Raw genomic sequence first — 25388 nt, forward strand, 5'->3', positions numbered from 1 at the left:
GCTCAGTGGGCTCCTCAGACACCTCTGGGAAGTACATGACATGTGACATGTGCAATGTTCTGCTATGAGCATCTGCTGTGGCAAAGCACCACCAAGCCTCATCAGAGGGGTAGACCTCGTGCCCATTGCCAATTTGGCAGCACATTCAGTGCCTACGAAGTACCCATCCTGTCTGCTGCTTTAGCTGAGAATGTGCAAATACACCCTCATGAGATCAAACTGGATGTGCCAGTCCCAGTCATGCGTTGGAGATGACACTAGATCAGGTCCCCATTCTCAGACATAATTCTCAGATCACAGTGTGGCCTGGAGGTGAAGGGCTGTGGAGGGACAATGCATCACCACAGACACTAACCCATGGATGGGACCTCTTGCCTCCCTGCTCTCCTGCTTATGTGGAGAACCAGCATCTGCACTCACCATCCCTGCTGAGCCGGCTGGGAGGGCTGTATGCTGAGAGCTGGGATATCTCTGGCTCACTCTCAGAAAGGAACTCCTCAGGCAGCTCTGCCAAAGAGTTTTTTGCATATTTGGTTATCCCAAGCCACATGTAGATTTCCAGTTTGGCAAAGATCTCACCAGTGTGTAAGCCAGGGACCTGAAAGCACAGAAGGTTTAGCAGGTTTCACATCTCAGACCAAGATGATTGCCGTCAGCCTGGGACGGACCAAAGAGCACAGGAGAGAGAGCAACACATTGGCAGAGGCAAAAGGCAGTGGTGGAGTGAGAGCTGTGTTTCCTTGTGAACTCCAGGATTTCAGGAAGGAGGGCTGAAAGCAAGGAGGGGGAAAGAGCATGAAGCAAGCAAGAGCACACAGTTTTGGTATAAACCCTACCTTCATAAAGACAGTCTGGATCTTTGCACAGTCTTTGCCTTTCTCCTCTTCAACTACTGAGTAGAGGATGTTTTGTGCAGGAATTCTGGCATATGCCACACGCCTGTTGTTGCTAAGCATCCAGATGAGTACATCAGGGAGAGTGCACTGGGGCTGGAGGGAGGGAACGGAGAAACGTCACAGCAGAGGAACAGCATGCGTCATCCTCCTTCCACTGACATGGTGAAAGCGTCATCTCCTCACAGGAGGGACTCTGGCTGCATGGTGGTTTAGAGATCCAGAAGCAAATAAAGCACCTAACATTGGCCACATGCTTCTGAAAGTCAGCCCTGCAATATGGCTCTGCAGGTGTTGTGGTTTAACCCCAGCTGGCAACTTAGCCCCATACAGCCCCTCACTCACTGTCTCTCGGTGTGATGGGAAAGAAGATTCAAAAAGTAAAAGTGAAAGAAGTTATGGATTGAGATAAAAACAGTTTAATAGGGAAAGAAAAAGCTGCACACACAAGCAAAGCTAACCAAAGAATTCATTCCCCTCTTCCCCTGGACAGGCAGGTCTTCAACCATCCCCAGAACAGCAGGGCTCCATCACAGAAACGGTGACTTGGGAAGACAAATGCCATCACTACCATTGTACATCACTCTGCCCTCACAGAGCTAAAGATGTGAAAATGATTTGACTTTACTTGGTGAAAGACTTCTCCAAGCTTCAACAGCATCTGTCCACCTAATGTCAGTAAACATGGCATTCTGGTTGACACTACAACACACTGATTTTTTTCAGTTACTTAAAATACAAACAATGAAACTCTGAATATGGAGAGTGTCTGCCATGGATGAGAGTTTCTGCAAGTTTGAATCTGCAGAAAGTATCTAGGGTCAGTCCCTGGTTGAAGTGCAGGCAGCTCAGGCAAGGCTGTTTCCCCAGGCAAAACTGTCTGCTGCAGACAAGGCCTTGGGCTGGTGGGGCAGAGAGGCCCAGGAGGCCTGGAGCTGGCCCAGCTCTGCCTCCTACCCATTGCAGAGTTGCTTGGACCCCTGCTCTGCCACCAACAGCCCTGCAAAGCGACCTGGCCTCATCCCTCATTAGAGCTATCACAGGAAATATGGTAACTTCAGTAGCTGGAACTTGGAATTTTACATAGTGAGGAAAGACAGCAGAGGAAAAGCTTCAGCTCAGACTGGTGAGAGCCCCAGCAGACAGCTCAGTATGCTCTCCTTGCCTACCCTGTTCAGCTCAGAAAAGGGGTTCCCTAGGAGCCACTGTACCTCTTTAGCCACAAAGCGTATCTTTGCCAGGATCCTCCTTGTCTCCTTAACCTTCTCCTTGACATTGTCACGAGTCAGGCACCGCCTCACACGGAGCCCTTGCTTTGCATACAGGATCTGAACAGAAAGCACAGCTGTCACACAACCAGCCATACCCCACTGCCACCATGGGGGGGGTCTGCAGGCAGCTTACTGTGTGCTGACCACATCCATCCTGCCCCATTGCACCCTGACCTCCACCATGGCTCACTGCCCAGTTGCTAAGAGCAAATCTCCATGAACCTGTCACAAGCCATTTAGCAAAGGGTGCCAAGAACTGGAGACTCCAGTAACTCATCAGCCCAGTCAATATCATCCAGTAAAAAAAGTCAATGAGCTTTAAAATCATTTAAAAATGGCAGAAAAAGGGCAGAAAGATGTCTAAGGAATAAACATTTCAGAAGCAGATAGTGCCTGCGGAAGCCTTTGGCCAAGGAGCAACTTGGGGCCAGAGAAGTGTGGGAATATGAAGATGTAGGAAACTGCAACACAGGGCTTGGCTTTCACCACCACTAGTACACATCAGAGATAGTGTACACATCTGAGGAGAGACTTTGGGATGAACCAAAACTAATGATGAAATCCAGAAGGAATTCAGGGTGTGCACCCACTATGTACTGACAAAGCCAGAAAACTCATCTCTTGGGTGGGTTCTCTCTTCCAGAGTGTCTCAGACTTAGCCGAGCACCTTCACCATAGCTCAGGTGATGATGCACAAGGAAGCGGAGGGAAGGGAACTGGGACCCAGACATGCCTAAATTTTATTTCCTGCTGCTGTCATTGCATTTTGGTCAGCCTTTCAAAGCTTTGTAGTCTGACAGGGACTATGACTACAGCTGTGCTCTGCTGTGCTGTGATGGAGGGTATGTAATTGTGCTCTCATTCAGCTAGCTGGTCTTGTGTACAGGGTGATAAATGCCCAAGTGTTACCCTTTCTGAGAACAGACAGATAAATGCCTGTTGTAGATCTGCTTGATACGTACCCAGCCAAGTAGCCAAGTTTTCAGGAGCAGTGGATCTCAGTGAGCCACTGCAAAACTGCCTGCAGGAATATGGTGTACCAAAAGGCCTCCAGCAACCTACTGGGCAGCAATATGCATGTGCTCAACCACATATGCCCCAGAAGACATGAAGGAAGGCATCAGGGCACAGCATCTGCACAAAACTGTGGGCAGCCATGGCCAGACCATATCTCTGTTCCCTGTGCCAGAAGTTGTATTGCTCTGAGCAGAAGTTGGGAGATGCTGTAGTAAATGCCTATGACTGATATCATGAGTCTTAGCTCCAGGTTTCCTTCGTAGCATCAGTTCCTGCTCGTCCTTCAGAAGCATCCCCCAGAGCAGGGATTGCACAGGCTCCCACCAACAACCACCCAGCCCCACAACTTACAATGTTGCGCATCAGGTATTTTGTCCGACATCTGTCCAGGTTATTTGGATGAGCCATTGTTTTTCTCTCTGCGCTGACTGAATATTGCCTGCAATGAGAAAAGCAGCACAGACCCTGTATGCTCTGCACCCAGCAGCTCACAGCAGGGACACAAGCTCCAAATCCAGATGCGTCAGGAGTCTCCTTTTCTGTGATACCCTCTCTTCTGCAAGCTTGTTGGTTCAGAAGGTACACTGGGGATTCTCAGCACCTGAGGCTCCCTTTCTACTGTTGCACTGTGGACTGAAGTGCATATCAGCCCCCACAGGGCAGTCATGGGGATTGAAACACTGGTCTTTTGACTGCATGACTGAAAGGAGTGAAGGAAATGTCCTTCGCATTTAGGAAACACACAGGAGTCCAGGAACACTGAGGCTGCCATCTATGACCCCTTTGATTCTCAGAACAGGACTGGGGTCTCCTCTCCAAGCTTGAAGAGCTACAGGGTCCTTTTCCCAAGTCATCCTCATTTCCTTCTGCTCATCCACCTCAAAAGGACAAGAGAGAAGACTGCACACAGCCCAGGCAGAATATGATATGACCTCCTAACCTGAAAACAAGAAACTTCAGAAAATCGGGGACATGCTAACCTGCATCCAGCTACAAATTCCTCCAGCACCTCTCTGAGCCGCTCTTCTGCTTTAGCCTTTGGTCTTCTCAAGAGCTTTTCCACGTCATCCAACCCCTGCTCCTGTAGCAAAATCACAATATTCACAAAGCTTACACCTTTCCTACATAAGTGGCTTATGCCTTTCTGCAGAGCTGGGATTCATGAGTGCTGCAGATCAGCACTATGCTGGCCAGGGACTCTCCAGAGCCTGAGGATAACCTTAACATTTGTTGTTACAACACCTTCTGCCTCAGTCCTCGAGCAGCCACTGACATACACTGGGGCAAGCTCTGCTTTCATATTTTCAAGCCCAAAAGGGAAGGTCCTGCGAAAAGACTGCATCCCCTTCATGACAACCTGAGAGTCTGCTTGCCGAATCATCTGCCCAGGGCTTACACAGCTCAGGACTGGCAGCAGAGGAACTTGTTGTCACAGACATATCACATCACTCACTCCTCCAGGAACCACCACCAGGCAGTTACACAGCCTGAGTCCATGTGCCCTACCCCACCTGTCTAGAGGACAGGTGGGACTAAACCCTGTGAGAGACGTGGACTTGCATGGGTAGTGAGGATGGCAAACATCTCATGCAGCAACTGCACATGCAACAAGGAAAGCACATCAGGAAGGAGCATGCCACAGACAAACACCCTGAACACGCTACCAGGCGCTCTGCCAGTTTGACAATCCAGTTGGAAATGCAGAGTCTCCAGGTGTGATCCTCCCAGTAGCTCCATACATACACGCAGGGTTTTTCGTGCGTCATGGGCAGGCAGCTGTATGACCTAAGGGCAGCAGGCAGAGGAGGTTATGGCTACTGCTACAGAAAGCATATGCTGTATCATAACACATGTGCTTGCACATCCAGCAAGGGAGCAAAGGGTGAACTCTGTCCCCTTTACAGAAAATTAATTGGCTGTTTTGGGCTCTGCACCATGGACATGTGTGCAAGCTGCTGGATCTGCCTTTTGCCATCCCAAACTAGCACACAAGGTTTCTAGTAGAGACAGCAGCACATGCTCAGATGAATGAGGCTGACAGGAGCATGGGATGCTGCCGAGATTTCTCACTGCTATGGGACTAAGTAATAGCAGGCACAGGCCTCGCAATGCAAAGACCAAGACATTGTCAAGCCTATGGGACAAACTAGGCAGCATTCCCAGAGCAAACATATCATCAGAAGAGCTTGTGTATGTGTCTTGCCTGCTCAACATAGGACAGCATATGCCAAGAGTACTCCTCTCCTTCTTCCTCACTGGAAACAAGCCCTTACGATGCTGCTTGTGAAGCAGAAAAGGGATGGCTGTTATTGAAAGGTCTCAGTTTCCTTGGGACCCTGTCCTTGGCCATCTGCACACATCAAGCAGACACCATAGGGCTGTAGAGCTAGTGGGAAATCCCAGCCAGCTAGGCCATGGCAAGCTGCAGGGTTGCAAAGAAGAGAAACCGATGATGCATTGCTGAGCAGACCTCTAATAACATTTGGAACAACCAGCCTGGGAAGCTGTGACAGCTCCAGGAAAGGTGGGATAGAAAGACATAGAAGACTTACTTGTCATGCTCCATGGGCTCTGGTCTCTGGCTCTTTGTCACTGATTTGTTCAGTGCTGTTAAAGCTGGAGTCAGGATTTCAGCATTCAGCTCACCACCTGAATCAGCATCCAGTAAAGGCTGCCCTTCTTCTTTCACTTCTCCCTTTTCCATTTTTTGCCATCCTTTGGTCACAACCTCTTCAGATTTGCCATAGTTTCCTTGAAGGTAAGCATTAAATGATAAACAGGTAAGTGGGATCACTCAGGTTTTTTTAGAAAAGAAGTTTTCTAGCTGGCAAAACCAGAGTGCAGTCTTCCTGCCAAGAGAAGCACAGGGGTATTGACTGCTTTGGGAACTAGCAGTTCAGTAGTGTCCAACCATCAGTGCCTCACATGGACAACCAGGAGGTCCAAGCGGGAGCCAGGCAATTGCAAGGAGGTCCTCGTATATGCCTTCTCCAGTTCTGCCAGCTCCACCAAGTGCCTGCTGACTACCATCTGCATCCCTACACTGGGGCCAGCATCAGCTCCTTAAGTAGTAAGTATATCAGCATCAAGCATCTCCACCCATCCATCTTAGCAGGTGGGGGCTTTGACCCACTCTCCAACCGTTGTTTCCCCATCACTTGTTGTCACATCCCCTCAGTGCCATGTGGCCAACCCCAGTATCCCAGCTTTCCCTCCTTTGTTTCCCTTTCTTGCTACCAAACCCTTCTACTTCTTTGTACCCTCACTTACTAGAAGAGTTTCCCCAAACTTTCCCAAAACAGGTAATTCATACAAATAGTGCAAATCTCCAATCCCATAGAAGAGATCCAGGCTCTTCAGGTAAGTAAAGCACTGTGCACACTCCTTGGACTCATTCCCCATTCGCCTTCCCAAGTTCCTGAGCTGACTTGATAGGGCAGTGCCAAGAACTGACTTGGCTGTCAGAGGGAGATTCACACTGTTCCCATGGTTTCTGGACATGGGGGCCTGGGGAATACCCACCTATAGAAACTTCAAAGCTGACAGGTTTCGAGCTGAGAGAGGAGTCCATCATAGTGGCTTCAAAGAAGGCAGCAAAGAGGAGGAATTCATCCTTTCTCCCCAGCACATTCTGAGCAAGGAGACAGAAATCAGCCTGAGAGCCTTGTGTGCCAAAACACTCCTGAGCACCAGGGCATGACTGATGCCTGCCAGCCCTTCCACAGGACCTCAGCAGGATGCTGCTGAAATCACCACTGGGCTACCAGAGGCAGGACAAGATTTCTTGGAAGACCTGAGGTGTTGTTGCAGAGCCATGGCTTTGGCTGATGCTTGTGTGAAGCCACTGAGCAGGTTGTAGGCTGAGAGATGGCTATTGTACCAACACAGCTGCCTCCTGCCTTGCCTCTTTCCCTTCACAACTGTGCATGTCAAAGACTGGCATGGATCAGCCGTGTCAGCACTGCAGAACTCACCTTGGGGAGTGGATGAATCTCTTCCACCTCCACAGTGACCTCCCTGGGCTGCTCGGCCTCCTGACAGCTCCCAGCCTCCTCCTCTCCCTGCAGCTGCCTCAGTTCTTTAGTTTTCTCCTTGGATTTTTTACTTTTCTTCTTCAGCTTCAGTTTGCTCAGGGCACCCCTTGTCCTATCGCCAAGTTTCCTCTCTGCCACGCTGGGGCTGCTGAAGATCTCCACTGTGATGGCCATGAGGATGCGCCCACGGTAGAAGATGCCCTCACCCATGCCTTCATTGAGGTCTTTGTGGATGTCCCGCAGAGCTGAGTTCTGGGGGGAGCCATACAGGTTCACCCAGGCTGGGCCAAATGTGGGGTTAAAGCCTGCAGAGACAGGGACAGGGTCTCATTATGCTCCAGGGTGCTGCTGCAGAGAGACCTCCCCCAAGAGGACAGCCCAGGACACCAGAATGTCAGTGTACTTCAGCCACTCCTGCTCCCACCCCCAGGAGACCACCATGCTGAGCAGAAAGCGCATGGCATGGGGCTGCCCAGGACGTCCTGCCCTGGGGCAGCCATGCCAAGCCTCACCATTCCTGTCAGGGTCCGAGATCTCCTGCAGGTCAATGTAGTGTGTGGCAATGGCCACATCACCAACATTGGCATCATCCAGCACCTGGACTTTTATCTTTCTGGACAGAGGCGGGAACATCTCAATGAAACTGATCTGCTCATTCCACTCAGGCTCAGTGGTGTTGGTCTCCACTGATGTTTCCCCCTGGGAAGGAGAAGGTGTGAAAGCCACATAGTCCCAACTAGTGCCCAGAAAAAGGGATGCCTCAGAGCTTGTCTGGGAATGGCACATACTCTTGTATCACCTGCAGATAGTGCTGGGCAGGCTCTGGGGGTGGCAGTGTCCCTGCCCCTATCCCCTCTGCTTGCAATTCCTCTCTGTTTCATTAATGGGGGCCTGTTCCAAGGCCTGGGCATAAGCTGCACAGTGAAGGGAATGCAAGCAGGCAGCAGACCCAGAGGTGTCTAAGGGTTGCCTGGAGCACTCCAGGCCCACAAGACTGCCCAGGGATTGATTCTTATATTAATGGATATTATGGGACCAGAAACCCTGACCTTGTGTGAAAAAATTGGGCCATTATCTCAGTAAACTCTCTCAAGGGTCTCAGGCTGAGCCCAGCTTGACACAGAAAAAGGACTTCAGTCACGCTCCAGGATTTATTTGATCCTGTCCCTATGTCTAAGGATATGAATCTCTCCCTGCAAAGCCAGTAGCTCAGCCAGTAGCTGTGCCCAGGGCTGGGGCTGTCCAATGAGCAGCTCTCTGTAGAGACAAAAGTCAAGAACAGCCTTCTCATCCAGACATTGCACAACCATGGCCACACAGCTCAGGTCACTGCTAAAGACAGCAAGAACTGGGCTCTCCCAGCCTGTTTTCAGTGAGATTGCTGTGCCTTATGGAGGCTCCTGGCACGATGAGTCCACCCATGCTGCCACACAGCCAAGGGAGATTCAGCCTGTCCCCACAGTTTCCCCACAGACTCACCTGCTGCCCACAGAATGAGACCTGCACGTATGGGTCGATACAGACTTTTCTCTCCCCTATGATCTTGGAGATACCACCCATGATGCCTGCACTCATGCTGGGCAGGCCCTCAGCCCGATACAGTTTGATGCAGACCCTGCCCCAGGGTCTCTCTGCAGGGACTCTCTTAGGCAGCAGCAGGTTCCTGAAAGACAAATTTATGTCCTGCCTCTCTCCTGGAGTCCATGGAACACAATGCTGGGAAATTCACTGACTGGCAGGAAGATTGGATCCTTCCTCACCACAGGTCGTTTTCACTGGGCCTTTGCCCATCGGAAGAGGGGAAAACAGGGCAAAAAAGATAGTGTGAAGAGAGACGTGGCAGGGTTCCCCAGGGGCATGCAAAATCCCACTGCACCTACTTTTCAATGTCCTCATCCTGGTTCCTGGAATAGGTGGGAAGGAAGCCCACAATATCCCCACGTGCAGAGACAGAGATGTTGCACTTCACAAAGCCTTTCACGCCTGCCTGTGTGTCCGTGGGGTCACTGATAACTGCCCACTTCTGGAAAAATCTGTGATCTGAGAGGGAAGAGGAGGAGTTCCCTAGGAAGAGGCCAGGTTACCATTTCACATCCAACTCTGTCCGCACAAAGACTGCCCTGACCCTGCCTCTGAAGGTGCAGGAGGTGTCACCTGCCTTCAGACAGCTGGGAGGAGAAGCGAGCTCAGGTTCTCATGCAAACTAAGTGCTTTAAAGCCAGGGCCTTGTCCAGACCCATCAGAGCATGAAGGAAACACCAGTTTCAGACAGAGCCAGGGTCAGGCATAGGTACATAATGCAGTCTCTCATACCTGGCTGGCTGTACACTGTCTCAACATCCATCTTGAATGTTCCTATGCAAGTTCCCAGAAATGGTATCTTCTTTGAGTGAAAAACCTGCAGACAGCACAAGTCCCCCTGAGCACCATGAGGTGTGGGCAGCCAGGTGACACATCCAGATATCTCTGAGGAATACAGGGCTGCCAAGAGCTCGTTCCAAAGCACAACTGAGGCAGTGGTTGCAAGCTCCTCATGCGGATTGTGCTAGCCCTGAAACAAACCCATTCTTACTCCCACAAAGCCCACCAGCCCACAGCCCTCAGTCAAACCTAGACCAAGGCAGTCATGTGCAACCAATTCAGTTTCTGTAGTCCCAGGTAAGCCACACCCCTACAATGGACCTAGGACCAATCTGTTTTCTGCTGGGTTAGGGCAGAGCCATGACCCCACCAGGCTAGTGTCTCTCCCAAAACCCAAGTCTTGCTCAGTGCTTGCTGAACTCACACCAGCAGAAGAGACGTGCAGCCTTTCACAGGGAAAGTGCTGGAGACCACTTGGCAAACGTTGTGCTGGCTGGGCTTAGCTATCTTCAGAACATCCCCATGTCTTGGGGAAGCCCTTGTGCTTTGGGCCAAGGGATTTTCAACCTCTCTGCATGCCTGGGCTTTTCTGCAGCACAAATAATTTCTGAGCTCTCCTCACACCAGCCACTTACCTTCAGGACCTGCAAGATGAGGCTCCGGGGTAAGGGGCAGTAGGGAATTGCTGCCAAAACAGCAGGACAACAAGGCAGCAGGCAGGAAAGTGCCCCAGAGGCCCCACTTCAGTCGCAGGGTGAAGAAAAACCCTAACCTGGAGGAGGTGGGAAGGCAGCACTGCCCAGTGCTGGCTCAGAGCAGGGCTAGGTCTCTGCCCCAGTGCAGCCACAGGAAGGCCCTGTGGCTCTCTGTGGGCAGGTGCTTCTGGCTGGAATACCTCAATGGTATTGGTACCCTTGCTTTGCCCATCGCTCCCAGTGTCTACTCACAGAAGCATCAGGCTGTACCACTAACCAGTGTAAGATGAAGAGGAAGACATACATACCGAGATCTCTATGAGTCTGTGGAATAAAATGTCCCTTGGCTCATAGAAGTCAAACAAAAAATACTGAAAGAGAAGAGCAAGACAGCTGAGCCCCAGCCTCCCAGGCATCCCTTGCAAGGACATTCCCAGGCACATGGGACACCAGTTGGGCAAGGACAGAGCCTCTGTCCATGTCACATACTTCATTGTAGAAGGGGCAGTTTGTTGACTTCTGCGTTGCCGTGTGCCTCTTTTCCTCTCCAACCTTGACTACAACAAAGGGGTTGATGTTCACCCCTACCAGCTTCTGTGCTTCAATTACATTAATCCCAACCTGAGAAAATGTGTGAGAAAATCAGCACTCTCCTTGTTTACATCTCCATCCTAAGATTGTTTCAACAATACCAATATGCACATTTACAGGGCACTCTCAATGCAGAGGTGGATGCTTAGGGCAGGCAAAAACATGGCTGCTGAAATCTGCTACAGCCAGAACAGACCAAAGTGGTATTTGAGATACTTGTTTCTTTCAGACAAGCAAGGAAATAAAGTATTAGAGCCCTAGTACTTTTGACAAGAGCAGAACTTGCCAGCAGCACTTGTACCCTCAGTTCCTGATCCCAAGGGTTGCAAACCCACTGCTCCCACGTGGTGGGATCCACAGAAGCATCTTGGAGAAGATGCTCTTTGTATCTTCTGTTAATACTCCTCTTTGAATCCTACTGAGATGGACACCATTGGAAAGACTGGCATGCAGCTGTCTCATTTACTGCAACTGCTTATGAGTCTAAGATATGCAAGAAATGTTCTCACATTTCCTCTCAGTACAAGTAACTAGGCCATTGTTAAAGTACAGAATAATCACTTCAAGAAAACAATGGTAGGAAATTCAACCCTCACAAAACCTTCCTGCTTGGTTGATAGGACCAAATGTGAGTCCAGATTGACTTAGAACCAGGGAAGGATTTAAATCCATAGCCAGGCTGGGAGACCTGCCCTGAAATCAATTTAGCCTGATGTCAGATAATCAGCCAGAGCCACAGCTTCCTACCAGCTTCCCAGCATGTTCAAGCAAGCCCCCACATAGCCCTCCGGCCCCAGTCATGTCCCACAGCTGTCCCTAAGGAAGACAGACAGGCCCTGGGAAAGCTGGCAGGCACCAGCCCTGCCTGGTTACTCTCTGAAGCTCTGCTCAGGCAGTGTCTTGCAACTGTACATGTAGCTGATTCCCTTCTCCTGTTTATCCATAGCTAACTACATAGGCTCACTGATACTGGAGCCAGCACTCATGGATGCAGTCCATTCAGGCAACCTTACATCTTGCCCAGGGAAGTCACACAGAATATGATGGTCTTCGTGTTAGAGGCCTTGATGGAGTATGTGGCAATCGGAGAAGCCCAGGCCCGCAGTAAGGCAGTAAGGGACTGGCTATGGGGCCAGAGGCAGCTACGGGAACATGCAATGCTGCAGTACCTGGAAGCTCTGCGGGGTTGGGATGGCAAAGAGGTCCCGTGCAGAGCAGAGTCTGGAGCGGCTGCACAGAAAAAAAAGCCCAGGTGAGCAGGTGTTTTTGTCAACATGGACCTGAGTAAGTCCCCACCAAGGGAAACAACAGAAAACCTGGCAAATAATGGCCCATTGCCCTAGGAATGAGCAAATCCCCAACACACCCGGTCTAGGGCCATTAGAGATGGAAGCTTTCTGACATTTTGCCAAAGCAGACTGCCATGAGCTGCACGAGTTCTCCATAAGCTGCAGCATTTTCTACCCCAGGAACCAAGCAAGGGCAAGAGAGATGAGCATGCCATGGATACCTCTTCACAGGGCTGAAGATGATGCCCGAAGCCTCAATCTCAGATGCATCATATAAATCTTCCTCCTCTTCCTCTTCTTCATCAGTCTCCAGACCTTTTGCCAGCTTCCTGCCTAGTGCAGCAGCCTTCTTGTCCAGTGCCTTCGCTCTCAGCCCCTCGGCAGTCCTGCAAGCCCCACCCCCCATGCCATCAGCTATACATCAGCCCTGACAAGCGGGCTGTGCACTGCCCCCCACCCAAGAGGGTGAGCCAAGACATTCAAGTAGGGCTACTTACTCCAGCTGCTCAAATCCAGGATTGCAGATGATTAACTCTGAACTGTAAAAACAAAAGATGTTTTGCTGCAAAGACCAGTGTGCTGTGGTTGTTCCCTAGTGCATTTAAGTAACAGTGGCCCAGCCACACTCCTGCTTATTTCTTGGCGGGGACACCAGCATTTTTCTCTTAAGCTTACCCACTGTCCACCCCATGTGTCTGCTGTTTTCCCTCTAGTGTTCCACAAGTGACACTCTGCAGGCCTTGCTGCTGCCTGTCATCCTGTCTGCCCAGAAACCCACAATTCCCCTGGCTTTGGGCACCACCAGCGTGCCATGGAGTTGCTGGAGGCCAAAGCCATGCTCTCTGCAACTTTGCAACCACAAGCCAGGAAGGCTGCAGAAATGCTCTCAAGGCTCTCCCAGGGAGTCCCAGGACTCCCAGCACCTACAGTGGATCATTGCAGTCAAAGGCTTATTGTGATGACAAGGTATTTTTATCCAAGAGCCCTGCTCCCTTATTGCTGCTGTGGAGTTGAGATGCATCAGCCTGGCCAGAGGTGGAGAGTAAATGAGGCTGGATTGCATCCCAAAGACTGCCACTGACAAAGGCAGCGGTACAAACTGCCTGGAAATTTGCTCTTCCTAGGATTTCCATACCTGTCTTTCATAGGATAGACAAAATCCTCTTCAACCCAGCTCCCCGCTGAGCCATCTGGAGGCTGGTAGCGCAAATCCAACTCAATGTAGATCTATAAGCAGGAAGTGAAATGGCCTGAGAGCTTGGCAGCCACAAAACAACGTCAGAAATGTCACAAAAAGAGAAAGTGGGGGCACGGAAGAAAAAAATAAGTGAGAAGCTAGTGGAAAGCAGAAGAAAGGTGGTCACATCCCCACAAGAGGCCTATTTATACCAGACTCCCCTTGTCTGCCTTCATCAACAAGCTAGACAAAACGCAACTCCCCCCTCTGCAGCTTTCCAAAATCCAGGATTCATTGAATAGAAGCCGGATCAAGTTTACAGATCTACCATAAAGAGGCCCCAAGAGTCGCCTCAAGGCATTTTTGACAAGGGAACTGGGGACAGCCCTGCAGACTGACATGCAGGATTTGGAGCAGTCTCTCTAGGGGAGGCACAAGACAGCTGGCAGAGCATCCCTAGGCAGGACAGCTTGGATTAAAATGCCAGAGAAGCCATTAGCACACTGGGAGTCTGAATCACAAGAAACATGGAAGGACAGCCAGAGAAGTACAGAGCACGCTGGATATCGGCACAGCCAGCACAGGGCTGAACACTCTTGGTCTCCAGGTAGCCAGCCGAATCTCAAACCAACACAAACACAAGGAATTTCCCAGCAGAGGCCAAAATCACTAGCATGGAGGAGATCACTCCTTAGTAGGCTGAAGGGGATGTACAAGCTGGGTTCAGAGCTCAATCCCTGGAAAACACACATTTCTAGGAAAAGAAATGCAGCCCAAGAAAGCAGCAGTACAGTGATCAGGAAAGGCAGCAGCAAAGGCTGGAGGGTGAAGAAGCCTGAGATGAAGCTGAATAAAAAGCCAAGGCTCTAAAAGCACTCCTTCAAACCACCAGGAGAAAAAGGGGCACAAATAACTCAAGTCCCAGAGAAGAACAGGACTTGGACTAACAGGAAGTCCAGTGGCTTTATTCCCACTTTGCTAAAGGAGCAGCCTCTCTCTTGGGGTCACTTCTCTACCAAGCTGAGCTGAGAGGGTCCCAGGCTACTCTTGGATGGGCAGTCTTGCCTGCCCTATTTCTGTCCCCTGCAGCTGTTGTGCAGGCAGGGTTGCACAATCCAAAACTAATCTGGCAAAACTGAATGTGGTTGGGTTTTGGTTGGAGCAGCTCATCAGCACAAGTGTGGCTGTCAGCACAAGGGAAGAGGCACCCAGGGGCAAAGGGCTGGGCCACAGGGTAGCTCTGACCTTACACAGTGGGGTCCCTTCAAACCATCACCAGCACCAAGGAGTGAGTCTAATCCCTGTCTCTTTAATAGCATGAACATTTATCCAGTGAGCTGCATGGGCTAAAAATCATCCTGGAAATGCTCAGTTTCTACCTGGACCTTCTCTGTGATCCAGGAGTCCAACAACACAAGTAACCTGTGCCTGTGCCACTCAGGCTGGTGGTCTGGTGGCCACAGAGCTGCATTCCATGTGCCACCATGCGGTTTAGTCATACGGCCTGTGTGAAGAGCAAGCAGAGATGCAGCACCTTGCAGGACTGCTGCCTCCACCTCTGCTCTTCCTGCCCTGCCAGCTGCCCTGGCACACAGCTCTGGCAGTCCGGAACCCACTGAGCTGTGCTTGCCACACCAAGCTGGCAGGAAACAGCTCATTTTAGGGTAGCGTTCATCTTCTACAAGCGCAAAGGACCCACTGAGCCCCAATGCCAGGGCAGGAGGAGAACAGGACCAGCAGAATAGAGCAGAGGGGCAGTCAGGTGTCAGAGCAACTCATGCTGTCCCAGACACTGATTAAGCCATCCAGTTAGTGCTAGTGTTTAACCCAAAAGCTTGCTGGGGGTCCCAAGGCACCCTGCCACCTTCCACCTCACTCCGTCACTGCAGCAGCCCATACACATGCACTGTGTGGTGCATGAAGCAGATGAGATGCCACTTCCTACATCCATTGCCCAGACTTGAGAAGGTTTTACTAAGCCTCCCTCTGCTCATTCAGGCCCTTGGCAGGTCTCCAGGTTCCCCATGCATTTGTAGATGCTCCTAGAAACCTCTTGGTGGATATGAAGTGTCTGCATCCCTGTGCAGAGACGGCACAAATGCCACAGTGCTTCCCAGCTCGAGCAGCACTTTGGATTCCCCCCCAGCCCATCTGGGGAGTACCACATGAGGTTTCCCACAAAGCCTTACTGATTGCTGATAGCTGGGCTGTCTGTGGAGGACTTACACCAGTGACTCTGTTGTTCTTGTCCACAAGGGACTCCCGCAGGATTAGCCTTCCAGATGTCATCAGGTGCTGAAGGCTGAGGACAAGGGTACCAAGCAGCCTGGAAAAAAAAGAGAGACCGAAACAACACTGTACATAGCATCAGCACCTACATCCTGGGGAGTACTGGGATCTCCACTCTCCTGCTCACAGCCCCTCCGAGCTGCCCTGAAGTGCTTTCCGTAGGGAGTCTGGCAGCTGAACACCTGAGACTGACCCTGCAGCAGGTCCTGCCTCCATCCCAGTCATGCCCAGGCAGCTGCTTGCAACTGAGCTGCCATTGATGGTTAAAGGCTTGTGCAGATGCAGACTCATAGAGGGCAAAGGAGGATTTTCCCTTCAGCCACTCGGCTTCACAGGAGCCAGTCTGTGTCTGGGCACCAAGCAGAGCTGGGGTAACTCTTCCCAGATAAAACTGGAAAACAGAGGCTTTACACAAGGAAATGCAGAAATAGAACCTAAAGCTATGACCACAGGAATGTCTGCAGCAAGTCAGGCCAAAATTTACCTACTCCAAAAGGGCTTCTCCCTGGAGAAGCGTCATCTGGCTCCCTGCAAGTGGCAGTAAGGCATGCAGGATGGCATTTGCCACTCCTAACTCTGGCTTGTGTGACACTGTCTGCACCCCCCATGTGTACGTGGGCCTCCATCTCCTCATGGCATCTCTGCTGGCAGCCAGGCTAAGCTCTGCATGAAACAGAGCTTCCCAATGCAAGCTGGACACTGCCACTGGAAGAGTTGACTGCCCACACAAGACTCAGACAAGAGTAATTGCTCCTCACACATCTCAATTTCAGCTGTGAGCTGTTGGTCTCTTGTATTCCTTCTCACTTCCCTTTTCTCTGAGATACAGAGCCTGTCCGGCTTCCTACCCCCAAGGAAGGAGTCTCTCTGCTCATCCCCCTCATTTCCAGCTTTGCCGGTTTGGTGCTGCTGCCGCAGAAAGGATGCACACACAGAAGTCCAGAGACCACAAACAGATACGGCAATGTAACAGATTTTTCTCTTCTGTCCTTCTATTTATTCCCTCTCTTTCTATTTAATTTTGACCATCCCAGTGCACAGACCAACTACTTTTGAACTGTACTGTCACCTGCCATGACGCTGCTCCCCAGCAGTGGAGGTGTGTGGATATAGTGTCAGTCCACTCATTTCCCACTGCTCCTTCACTCCAGACTGTCAGGTCCTACTGTTTTGTTACTGTTTGTGTTATCTCTTTATCCTGTAGCAGTTTCTATTGACATTTCAGTCAGAGACAATACCTCTGATCCAGCTCTCATAAGAAAAGCATTCTGGAAACAGTGACACAACATTCTACCACACTTTCTGCTCTGTCTTTATCTGTGTCTCGCATGTGTTGTGCTCATCTGTTTCCTCCATGTCCTCTCGGACATCTTTGAAAAGGTTTGCATTATTAGCTGGTGCATTTTCCTTCAGTTCTTACAATTTGCTTATCAGAGCTGGCACCTTTCCCTGCATCCTCGTGTTTCACACACCCTGAAGGACCATGCCTCTGCTGCCTTTCTTGCTCCACCACCACTACTCAATCTATCATATCTATTCTTGGGTTTCCCTGCAGTGTTTTACAACTGTTGGAATAGCCACTGAGTTCACAGTATTGTGTCTGGGCCAGCTAGAAGCACTTTAAATTCTGGCTGATCTTTTAAATTGAAATTGCTGTCTTATTAAAGGTTAAACCATAACACGATGGGTTCAGGGCTTTTCTACACCGATAGATATGTTGAATTTGGGTGCAGCATGGTCACGGTCACCACAAGGATGTTCAGAGTAAGAGCAGGTCCCTCATCTGCAGCAAGGCCTGTCCTTGTAGCTATCTTTTAGGGTCTTTTTTAACCTTTGTCCCAGCTGAGGGTCTGATCTGGATCCTTACGTAGCCCTTGTTACTGCAGGCACAACTAGATCATTCCCCTTATTTAGCTTAATATATACAGCACTGCTGCCCCACCAGAACAACCAGCTCCATCCTTCCTCTATAGCTGGCATCCTGCTCATCTTCCTTCCATCAAATTTTCAATAAACATTTTCTATTCCCGGTAGGCAATGTAAACACCAGTATGTCTCCTCCCCCACCTCTACTGGTCACCCCAGCAATCAAAGGACCCACCTGTTACTGAAGACCTTGCTGCAGTTGTAAACCTTAATGGACAGCATTTCACCCATGATGAGCTTCCCGTAGTGAGGCCAACGAAAGAGCTGCAAACAAATGGAGCAGGAAGGGATAACAACTCATTCTCAGCCACACTTTCCCCTGTCTCATGGGTGGTCAGTTCCCCTGTGAGGTGACTAAGTCCATGGGCATGACAAAAAGCAGGTGTGGTGGGAAGTTACTTTCCTGCTGGCCAGGCAGATCATAGAGCCCCTTCAGCAGCACAGAGCCACAGGTCAGCTGCTAAAGAAGTCAGAGCAGCACCACCCTGGAAAAAGAAGGATGCTTGTGCCTGCTGGGGTCCCTGAGCTGGCAGGTTCTGGAGTGAGACAGAATGTGGGAATGTACAGAGGTACTTGGTGAGAAGAGACCACCCAGGCAAGAGTCATCTGGCTCATAGAAAAGCTGCACCCTGAGGCTTCAACACCCAAAACGGTGGCTGTTTCTCCTGGCCCCCCCACCTTCTCTGCCTTTCTCCAGCCAGCCCATTGGCACTGGGACCCGAGCAAGGGACAGGTGGAAACCACCCATTAGCACAGCAGAGGTGGGCTGTCACAGGCTTCAGTGGGGATGGCACTAGAGAGGCAGACATGCTTCCCAGGCCACCTCCATCCCTGCCCCTGCACACACACACATATGCACTCAAACACACAAGTCCCACTCCTGCCCCACAAGGCATCGACTATAGTGACAATCTGGCCTTCTGAGGGCAGGGAGCGCTTTGCCTTCAGCTTTGGTGTGCCCAGGCTTCCAGGCAGTGTCATTCCGCTGAATTTCAGCTCCTGCAGCGTGTATGCATAGGTCAGAGACACAGTGTGAGGGACCCATCTGCCCCTCTGAGCAGAGTGGAAGAAGGACACAGCAGAGAAATTCCCAGGAAACAGTCCAGTGGAAGGTGCCCCTGCCCATGCTGTGGGGATTGGAACTGGATAATATTCAAGGTCCCTTCCAACACAAACCAATCTATGATTTTATGACCAAGACACTGACCTCTCCCATCCCTGTCCCATATGTTCCACATGATCCCAGTTCCCTCACCTCCTTGAAGACAGCCTCTGGGCCACAGCAGACCTTACTCGTCTTCTGGGTGAAACCTTGAGGAGAGGAGGCATAAAGGTGCTGGCAGGGGAAGGCAGCCTCCAGCCCTCAACCCTCAAAGCGCCCCCCCCGCCCCCCCCGCCACCCGAAGCCCACCTCGGAAGCTGAGATGCACCTGCCGCTCGCCATGGCCTGGCAGCTGGGAGAGCCGCCGGACACCGACGCTGAGCGCCATGGAGCCAGCGGCGGGCCCTGCTGCCCCTCGCTCAGCCGTGCACTGCCAGAGTGACTCAGCCCCGACTCACCCAGCCGGTCTGGCCAGACACTCCACACCCCAGTGCCCCATGGGCTGGGCAGCCCCTACTGAGGGACACAGGGAGAAGGGGGAAACCCTGGCTGTACTGCCTCCCTCAACCCAGGGGCACCGGGCTGAGCCCCCCAGAATACACCTCTGCCGGCTGAGGGAGCCCTGGGCTGCTAGGGGACCCCCGGGGAGCACTGCAGGAAACAGCAAAAGTGAACCCATCACATGGCCATGCTTCAGCTGGTGCCTGGAGGGACAGGGGCTGCTGAATTCAGAACTGAAAGACACGGGCTGTGAATACAGAGCCTGGCTCTGCTTTCAGCCACCCCAGTCCTGTGTCTTCCCCAGCACAAAATCACGGGTCCTGTGGCTAAAACCCTCCAAAACAAACAGAGGGAGGGTGGGAAAGGACAGCTCATCACAGCCCTCAGATTGTGAGGGTTGGGCTCTCCTGACACGAGGAAACAGCACACGCTCAGCAGCCCCCTGAGTGGCTAGCTCAGTGGCGGTAGGATGCCAGAGCACTTTGGGACAGCGGCTGCAGCCCATCTGCCAGATCTCTGCAGTGCAGAGACAAGCATCAAAATCCACAGGCAGTGGGGGCAGGAGCTTCAGCTGCTCCACAGGGTGCTGGCAACCTCACAAGGAGGGGGAGGAGGGAGACCTGGGGCAGATGGTGCCAGAAGCTGGCTGTGCTCCCTACTGCAGCCCCCGGGCCTAATCCAGCTCATCCCATCTACACGAGAGTTGATAGAGATGCCATAGCCCTTCCAAAGCACAAATTCAGGCCAGATTAAAGCAGTCAAACAATCATGAGCTGAGCAAATTTTGGAGACCGTTTCTTTCTCCTGGGGGTCTGGTTCTCCCTCTCAGCAGCCAGCACCAAACACCTGTGATAGGAAAGATGTGTGCTAACGTCTTTACAAACAATTTAATGGGTGAAGCTATGGGTGTTAACGTCTTTGAAATGGGTCTTAATGTCTCTACTAACTTCGGGCAGCAGGTTTGTTGCAGAGCCGAGACCACTTTTGGCTCCTGAAACAGACAAGTGTGCCTGCACAAGCCTGACTTTCTGAACTTTGGGGTAAAATGACATGTTCAAGGTTGGATATGTGGTAGGCAGTTCGAGAAGGCTGTACCTTCCTACTACCTCAGGCAACGGGGAAAGGAAGAGGGCAACATGCGGCCGGGAGTTTAGGATTAAAGGAGGCTGCGCCCTCGAGAGTGAAACCCCCGCGGGCGTGCACCCCAGTGGACTCTCTCCCTTTATTTGAGTAACATTGCAGGACTCCTCTGTCTCCTTTGTGGACACGGGCTTTTCACAGAGGGATTTTCCGTACACCTGCATCCCCACATCCTGTACAGGGTGCCTTGTAGCGGGGCAGGGTGGCTTATTCAGCTCCACAAACACCAAGGAGTGAATCATACCTGTGTAATGCCAGTTGCTTCAAAATAAGCCCTGCGGATATTCCCCTCTTGCACAAACACTTCCTGGAGCACCTGGAAAGCAGTATTTGGGGCGGTGGAAGCATGCTGTGGTGGGAGGATGCGGCTTCACCATGGTCTTAGCTACAGGAGTATTCTACCCCCCTCTACATCGTTTCTGATGAACTGTTGATCATTTACAGGAGCTGCCCAGTGCACCCCCAACCCCTCAGGCTACGAGCTGGGTGTTAAATAAGATAAGGAAGGCGAGGCAAACCTGCGACGAGGCAGGGCAGCGTTTCTTTTTCTTCACACCAATGACTCAGTTGTGGTAACTCCCTCCGGGGAAGCACCAGCACAGTCCCACCCAGCCTGAGGGGGTCAATCTTTGCTAATGGGCCACAGAGGACTCAGTGGCACCAGCACAATGGGCAGCTACAACACCATCACGGACTCTAAAAATGTCCCATGACTCACGGTGTTATCTCACGAATTGTCAAACTCCCCGCCCCGAGGGAGGTACTGAGCATTCCCACCTGAACCTGAAAGAAATGAGAGTGTTAGAAATGTATTGTGATGTTGGCTTTTCGCATGTTATATAATTGTTATGAATGTATTGGGATGTTGGCTTTTTGCATGTTACTTAATGTTGGAGAAACTTTGCCTAGGTTCTATGATGTAATGCATGGTATAGAATGTCTATTGTTTATGTAGTCAATTTGGAGAAGGTGGGCAGAGAGTCTTCACATTCCTGGAGTATCTTATCAGAGAAAAAGAAGACCCGAAACCAGAGAGAAGAATTGATGGAGGGAGCAGAGACGGGATGGAGCCAAGGAGGAAGATAAGGCTGATAGGATGATACACAGAAACTCCAAAGAATTTATGAATCATGCATGATGGTGATGAATATGCAATAAGAGATGTACTTTTAAAGACGATCTTTTGGATGTAGAGGTGTGCCTTTGGCTCTGCCAAAGCACCCAGTCATAATACCCTTTTTGCTGTTGTCTCCTAATTGTCCATTTTATTAAAATTTTCTTAAACTTTTATAAAGCGTGAACCTCATTTTTCACAAGAGGGATGTGTTCTTTACTGTGGGCCTGTTTGTAGATAAAGCCAGATACTGATAGGTGAAAAAAGCAATGCGAGAAACCATAAATTCCAGAGGAATTCCACCAATTGACACTGTTGCTCAGTGTGCTAAATTCTTGGACTTAGAGGAAAAAGAACAGATATACAAAGAAAAAAAGCAGTGTGGGGTGGGGGGTGTGCACATTAGAAGGGGGTCTGTATTAGGCAATTCAGGAAGTCTGTACTTCTCAAGTACCTCAGCCAATGGGGAAAGAGAGAGGGAAATGCGGCTGGGACATTAGGATAAAAAGGAGGCTGCGTCCTCCATCATTTTGAGAGCCCTATGGAAAATGCCCCATTGGTCTCTCCCTTTATTCATGAATAAAGCTATGGGACTCTGTTTCCTTTTTGGACATAAACCTCTGGCGTTGTGGATTAATTTTCCTAACAAACCTGAGTACATATAATCTTTGGGCCTGGGGACTTCAGGTACCACCACTCGATGGATTTGGAGGAGGACCAGAACTTCAACAGGACTGGTACCATCCTGACCAATAGGGTGACAGGTTGTATTCAGTCTTTGTGGGTTAAAACCAGTTTTCTCTGTATCATTGTATGTATCATAATCTCTTTAATAAATTGTAACTCTGACCTGTAATCTCTCTTAAGGTTGTTGAGTGGGGTTCATTTCTTCCACCAGTTTACTTTCAAACCAGCACAACCATGCAGCAATAAAACATAGCAGACTGACAACATTTGGCACCACTTTTGTGAATCCAAATAAGTAAGACCATCAGTTTAGAAGAGACAAAGCTCAGTGTGCTGGCCCCACATCCAGTCATGGGTAGTGAATCACGCCGCAACCAGGCCAGGAGACACTTCAGAGACAGAGTCAGAGAAGCGGGTATTTGCTTTATTCGGCGCGCCGGGTGTGTGGGGATCGCTCCTCCAAACACACACACCTGGTGCTCTCTACAACACAGTATTAAGGGTTAAACTATGAATATTTATCACATTCCTTGGGACAGGTGTGGTTATACAAATTATTTCCCGGAGATCGTTAATATCATTAGCATACAGGTCACGCATGCACTGTGTGTCCTGGTGGTCACGCTGAGGAAGGCTCCTCTTCTTCCTTGGGGGTCTTTCTGATGAAGACCAGTAGTCTTCCTCCCAGTGCACTTTTCACCTTTCTCCCTGGGCATGCGTAGTCCTTTGAGGAATGATTCAGTGGTTTCTGAGATGATCCTTGTCCCCTCTATCTTGACAAGATTAGGGCGAATTCGGCTTCTTAGGCTTTTGTAATTAACATCTGTTGTCTGAACTAACATTTGCTGTCTCCCAATAGTTAACTGTGTTTACATGAATTAGCTATTGACTGCCCCTTCCTCAGTAGAATGGAGCAAGCAGTGCAACTTAAGCCGTTTAATGAGACATCCAGACCACCAAAGTATGCTGCAGCTGAGTGGATCCAGTACTTGCTCAAAGCTGGTCAAAAGACAGCACCTCCTCACGGAGTTTGTGTGGCTTCCTCAAACACCTGGAGCAGTCTCATCACTGCACCCACCTGAAGACAGTGCCTCATTTTTAGCAAAACAGTCCCCTGTGTGTTTAGACGTTAACCCTACCAGTTATCCAGGCAAAAAAAGCATTATCTCTCCCTACCTGTTGGGTAGTGTAGCATAGCCTGGCATGAAATGTTACCAATATTTATTGCCACATGTCCACGAAGCAAGAGGAACCCTCCCCACTGAGCTCCCGCATGCAACAGCTTTTGATTTTTTCAAAGCCCTGAGGCTGAAATACCTTTGGGGATCACAAGTACAAAGGTGCTTGTTTAATCTTGGCAAGGGTAAAAAGACTTCTGGGGTGTTGCCTGTGCTCACTGTGAAGATATATCAAGCCAGTGATTGAGAGATACAGAGAGCATGAACAACACATTGTCCTGAGGAAAATAACCTGACCTCTCCTCTAACTCAGCCATGCGATCAGTCTGCATTCCAGCTCCACCCAGGGCAGCACATGGCAGAAAACAGACCTGCCAGCCTTCCATCAAAGTACCCAGCAGCTGTCTGCACTTCCTCTAAAACCTGGTGTCCTGGGGAGAGTAAAAGACAGAAAACAAAATTCTGCCATCGCAGGTCAGTAGCTTCCAAACTTAGCTTCCCTTGGCTTTCACCTGGGCCCACACCCATGCAGCTCTTGTTCCTAGGTGACAACTACAGGACTTGTGTCCCTTTTCTTGCTCACATTTTAGCCACTTACCTGTGGGTAAAGAGCATCTCCTTCAAATTCAGGTCTGCTACCACAGGGGGAAGAACTTCCTCAGACCTACCTCTACCACTTCTTGGCCTCTTCCTCCCCAAAACAGGAAAGGTCTCTTCTACCATCAATGAGTCCTGCACCTGGACATACGTCAGCTATCTGCAGAACAGTGACTGCACTCCTTACAGGACAGACACAGAGGATTCACTCCATTTTGCATGGCAGCTGGCAGAGGTTTAAAAGAGAGGGAAAATGGGCTTCAAAATACACACGTACACAAAAACCAGCCTTAGGTTTCTTGTATGCATAACACAAAGAAGAGCTCTGTCTACAGGCTGTAAGCAGCTAAAATCACAAGAGAAGGATGTTCTCAACCACAGGAGTGTGGTAGCCGGTGAACATACATTACAAGGGACAGAGTCTTCAGTAAGACAAGTCCCAGGAGACAAGTACCACGAGAACCACTTTATGTTAGGATGACCAAAAAGGCTTCTCCCGGGATGCATTGTTCTGTTATGGTAATCTATCCCAGTTTGGATTCCACGGTTGGCTGTCAGCCTCTTCCTCTCATCACTCCCCCAGAGTTCTCCATTGGTCCCTGTTCCCTGGTCCTGCCTTTTCCCTGCCCCCAGACAAAACTGTGAGTTTCGGGATCATGTTGGTATTTGCCTCTGCAACCTCTGACAGTGTGGAAGCAATAAATGCTCCTGCCAGAACGCACACAAATGCCTTTCTCGACTCTTTGCTACGGACTATAATACTGAACCCACCCGTGCTTCTGTGGGAGCCGGGCAGGGACAATATTACAAGAGCAGTTTCTCAGGGATGACCTGGCAGTTTTCCTCCCTCTTCCACACCTGTAACACATTTCAGTTTAGACTCGAGAGGTTGCTTGGTTTCTTTCAAGACTAAGTCTTGAAGTGCAAGACTTAGAAAGTCCAAGAAGTGCAAGAAAATGGGGTGCTGTCAGGAAAGGCAGTCCAGCTTTCTCTAGAGGAAGCTGGCTGCTGTTCATGTAACCTGAGAGAACATATCACGGTCAAAATAGGTTTGAATAAAAAATTAGAACAGCTTACTCTCGGCTCAGCAGTGGTCCTGACCCCACAGCCCTTCAAGCACAAGCTATGTAATGGTAGTTGGTGGCAGAGTCCTCCCAGAGCAATTAGTCTAGTTGAGGATGTGAGTTCAACCCCAAGTTCTGTCTTCACTCAAGCTTGTAAACTTAACCAGTTTCAGGGCCTGATCACAGATGCAATCTGCCAATGCATTCTCACCATTTTCTGGCTTATATGGTAAATTCTTTTGTAACTTCACAGTAAAGGAACATTTCATCTTGCTGCAGTAAAGGGCTGTGGGATTCAGCAGTCTTAGTGATTAAAAGGGAACAAAATTAATGATGGACAAATGGCTCTGCTTTGTTTTGGATTACACTGAACCTAGGCTCCTTCAGGTACTGAAACACCACCATCCACATTGCTGGAAAACAAAGGGAAAAGTCCAGGAAGGAAATGTGAGTCCAGACATG

General features: G+C 50.2%; 1 protein-coding gene across 5 annotated transcripts in view; it reads right to left on the minus strand.

Annotated features, from left to right (window-relative positions):
- LOC138120986 (fer-1-like protein 4) overlaps positions 1 to 19047 on the minus strand; it is a 38929-nt gene extending 19882 nt beyond the window's left edge. For 3 of the 5 annotated variants that reach the window (XM_069034128.1, XM_069034127.1, XM_069034126.1), the window contains exons 1-23: positions 18955 to 19047; positions 18799 to 18854; positions 17719 to 17807; positions 15555 to 15654; positions 13287 to 13378; positions 12649 to 12690; positions 12373 to 12537; positions 12032 to 12092; positions 10761 to 10892; positions 10580 to 10642; positions 9529 to 9613; positions 9096 to 9279; positions 8695 to 8878; positions 7728 to 7914; positions 7156 to 7520; positions 6704 to 6812; positions 5734 to 5932; positions 4846 to 4966; positions 4162 to 4262; positions 3533 to 3620; positions 2105 to 2221; positions 837 to 989; positions 421 to 598 (exon numbers count right to left, since the gene is read on the minus strand). In XM_069034128.1, the coding sequence (XP_068890229.1) occupies positions 421 to 598; positions 837 to 989; positions 2105 to 2221; positions 3533 to 3620; positions 4162 to 4262; positions 4846 to 4966; positions 5734 to 5932; positions 6704 to 6812; positions 7156 to 7520; positions 7728 to 7914; positions 8695 to 8878; positions 9096 to 9279; positions 9529 to 9613; positions 10580 to 10642; positions 10761 to 10892; positions 12032 to 12092; positions 12373 to 12537; positions 12649 to 12690; positions 13287 to 13378; positions 15555 to 15654; positions 17719 to 17807; positions 18799 to 18854; positions 18955 to 19033 (2950 nt within the window). In that variant the 5' untranslated portion in view covers positions 19034 to 19047. The remainder of the gene's footprint in view (positions 1 to 420; positions 599 to 836; positions 990 to 2104; positions 2222 to 3532; positions 3621 to 4161; positions 4263 to 4845; positions 4967 to 5733; positions 5933 to 6703; positions 6813 to 7155; positions 7521 to 7727; positions 7915 to 8694; positions 8879 to 9095; positions 9280 to 9528; positions 9614 to 10579; positions 10643 to 10760; positions 10893 to 12031; positions 12093 to 12372; positions 12538 to 12648; positions 12691 to 13286; positions 13379 to 15554; positions 15655 to 17718; positions 17808 to 18798; positions 18855 to 18954) is intronic. The other 2 variants (XM_069034130.1, XM_069034129.1) reach the window with 1 other exon arrangement.
- Between the last annotated feature and the right edge of the window lie 6341 nt (positions 19048 to 25388).

Source organism: Aphelocoma coerulescens, chromosome 20 (assembly GCF_041296385.1).
Source record: "Aphelocoma coerulescens isolate FSJ_1873_10779 chromosome 20, UR_Acoe_1.0, whole genome shotgun sequence".
In the NCBI taxonomy this organism is placed as follows: domain Eukaryota; kingdom Metazoa; phylum Chordata; class Aves; order Passeriformes; family Corvidae; genus Aphelocoma; species Aphelocoma coerulescens.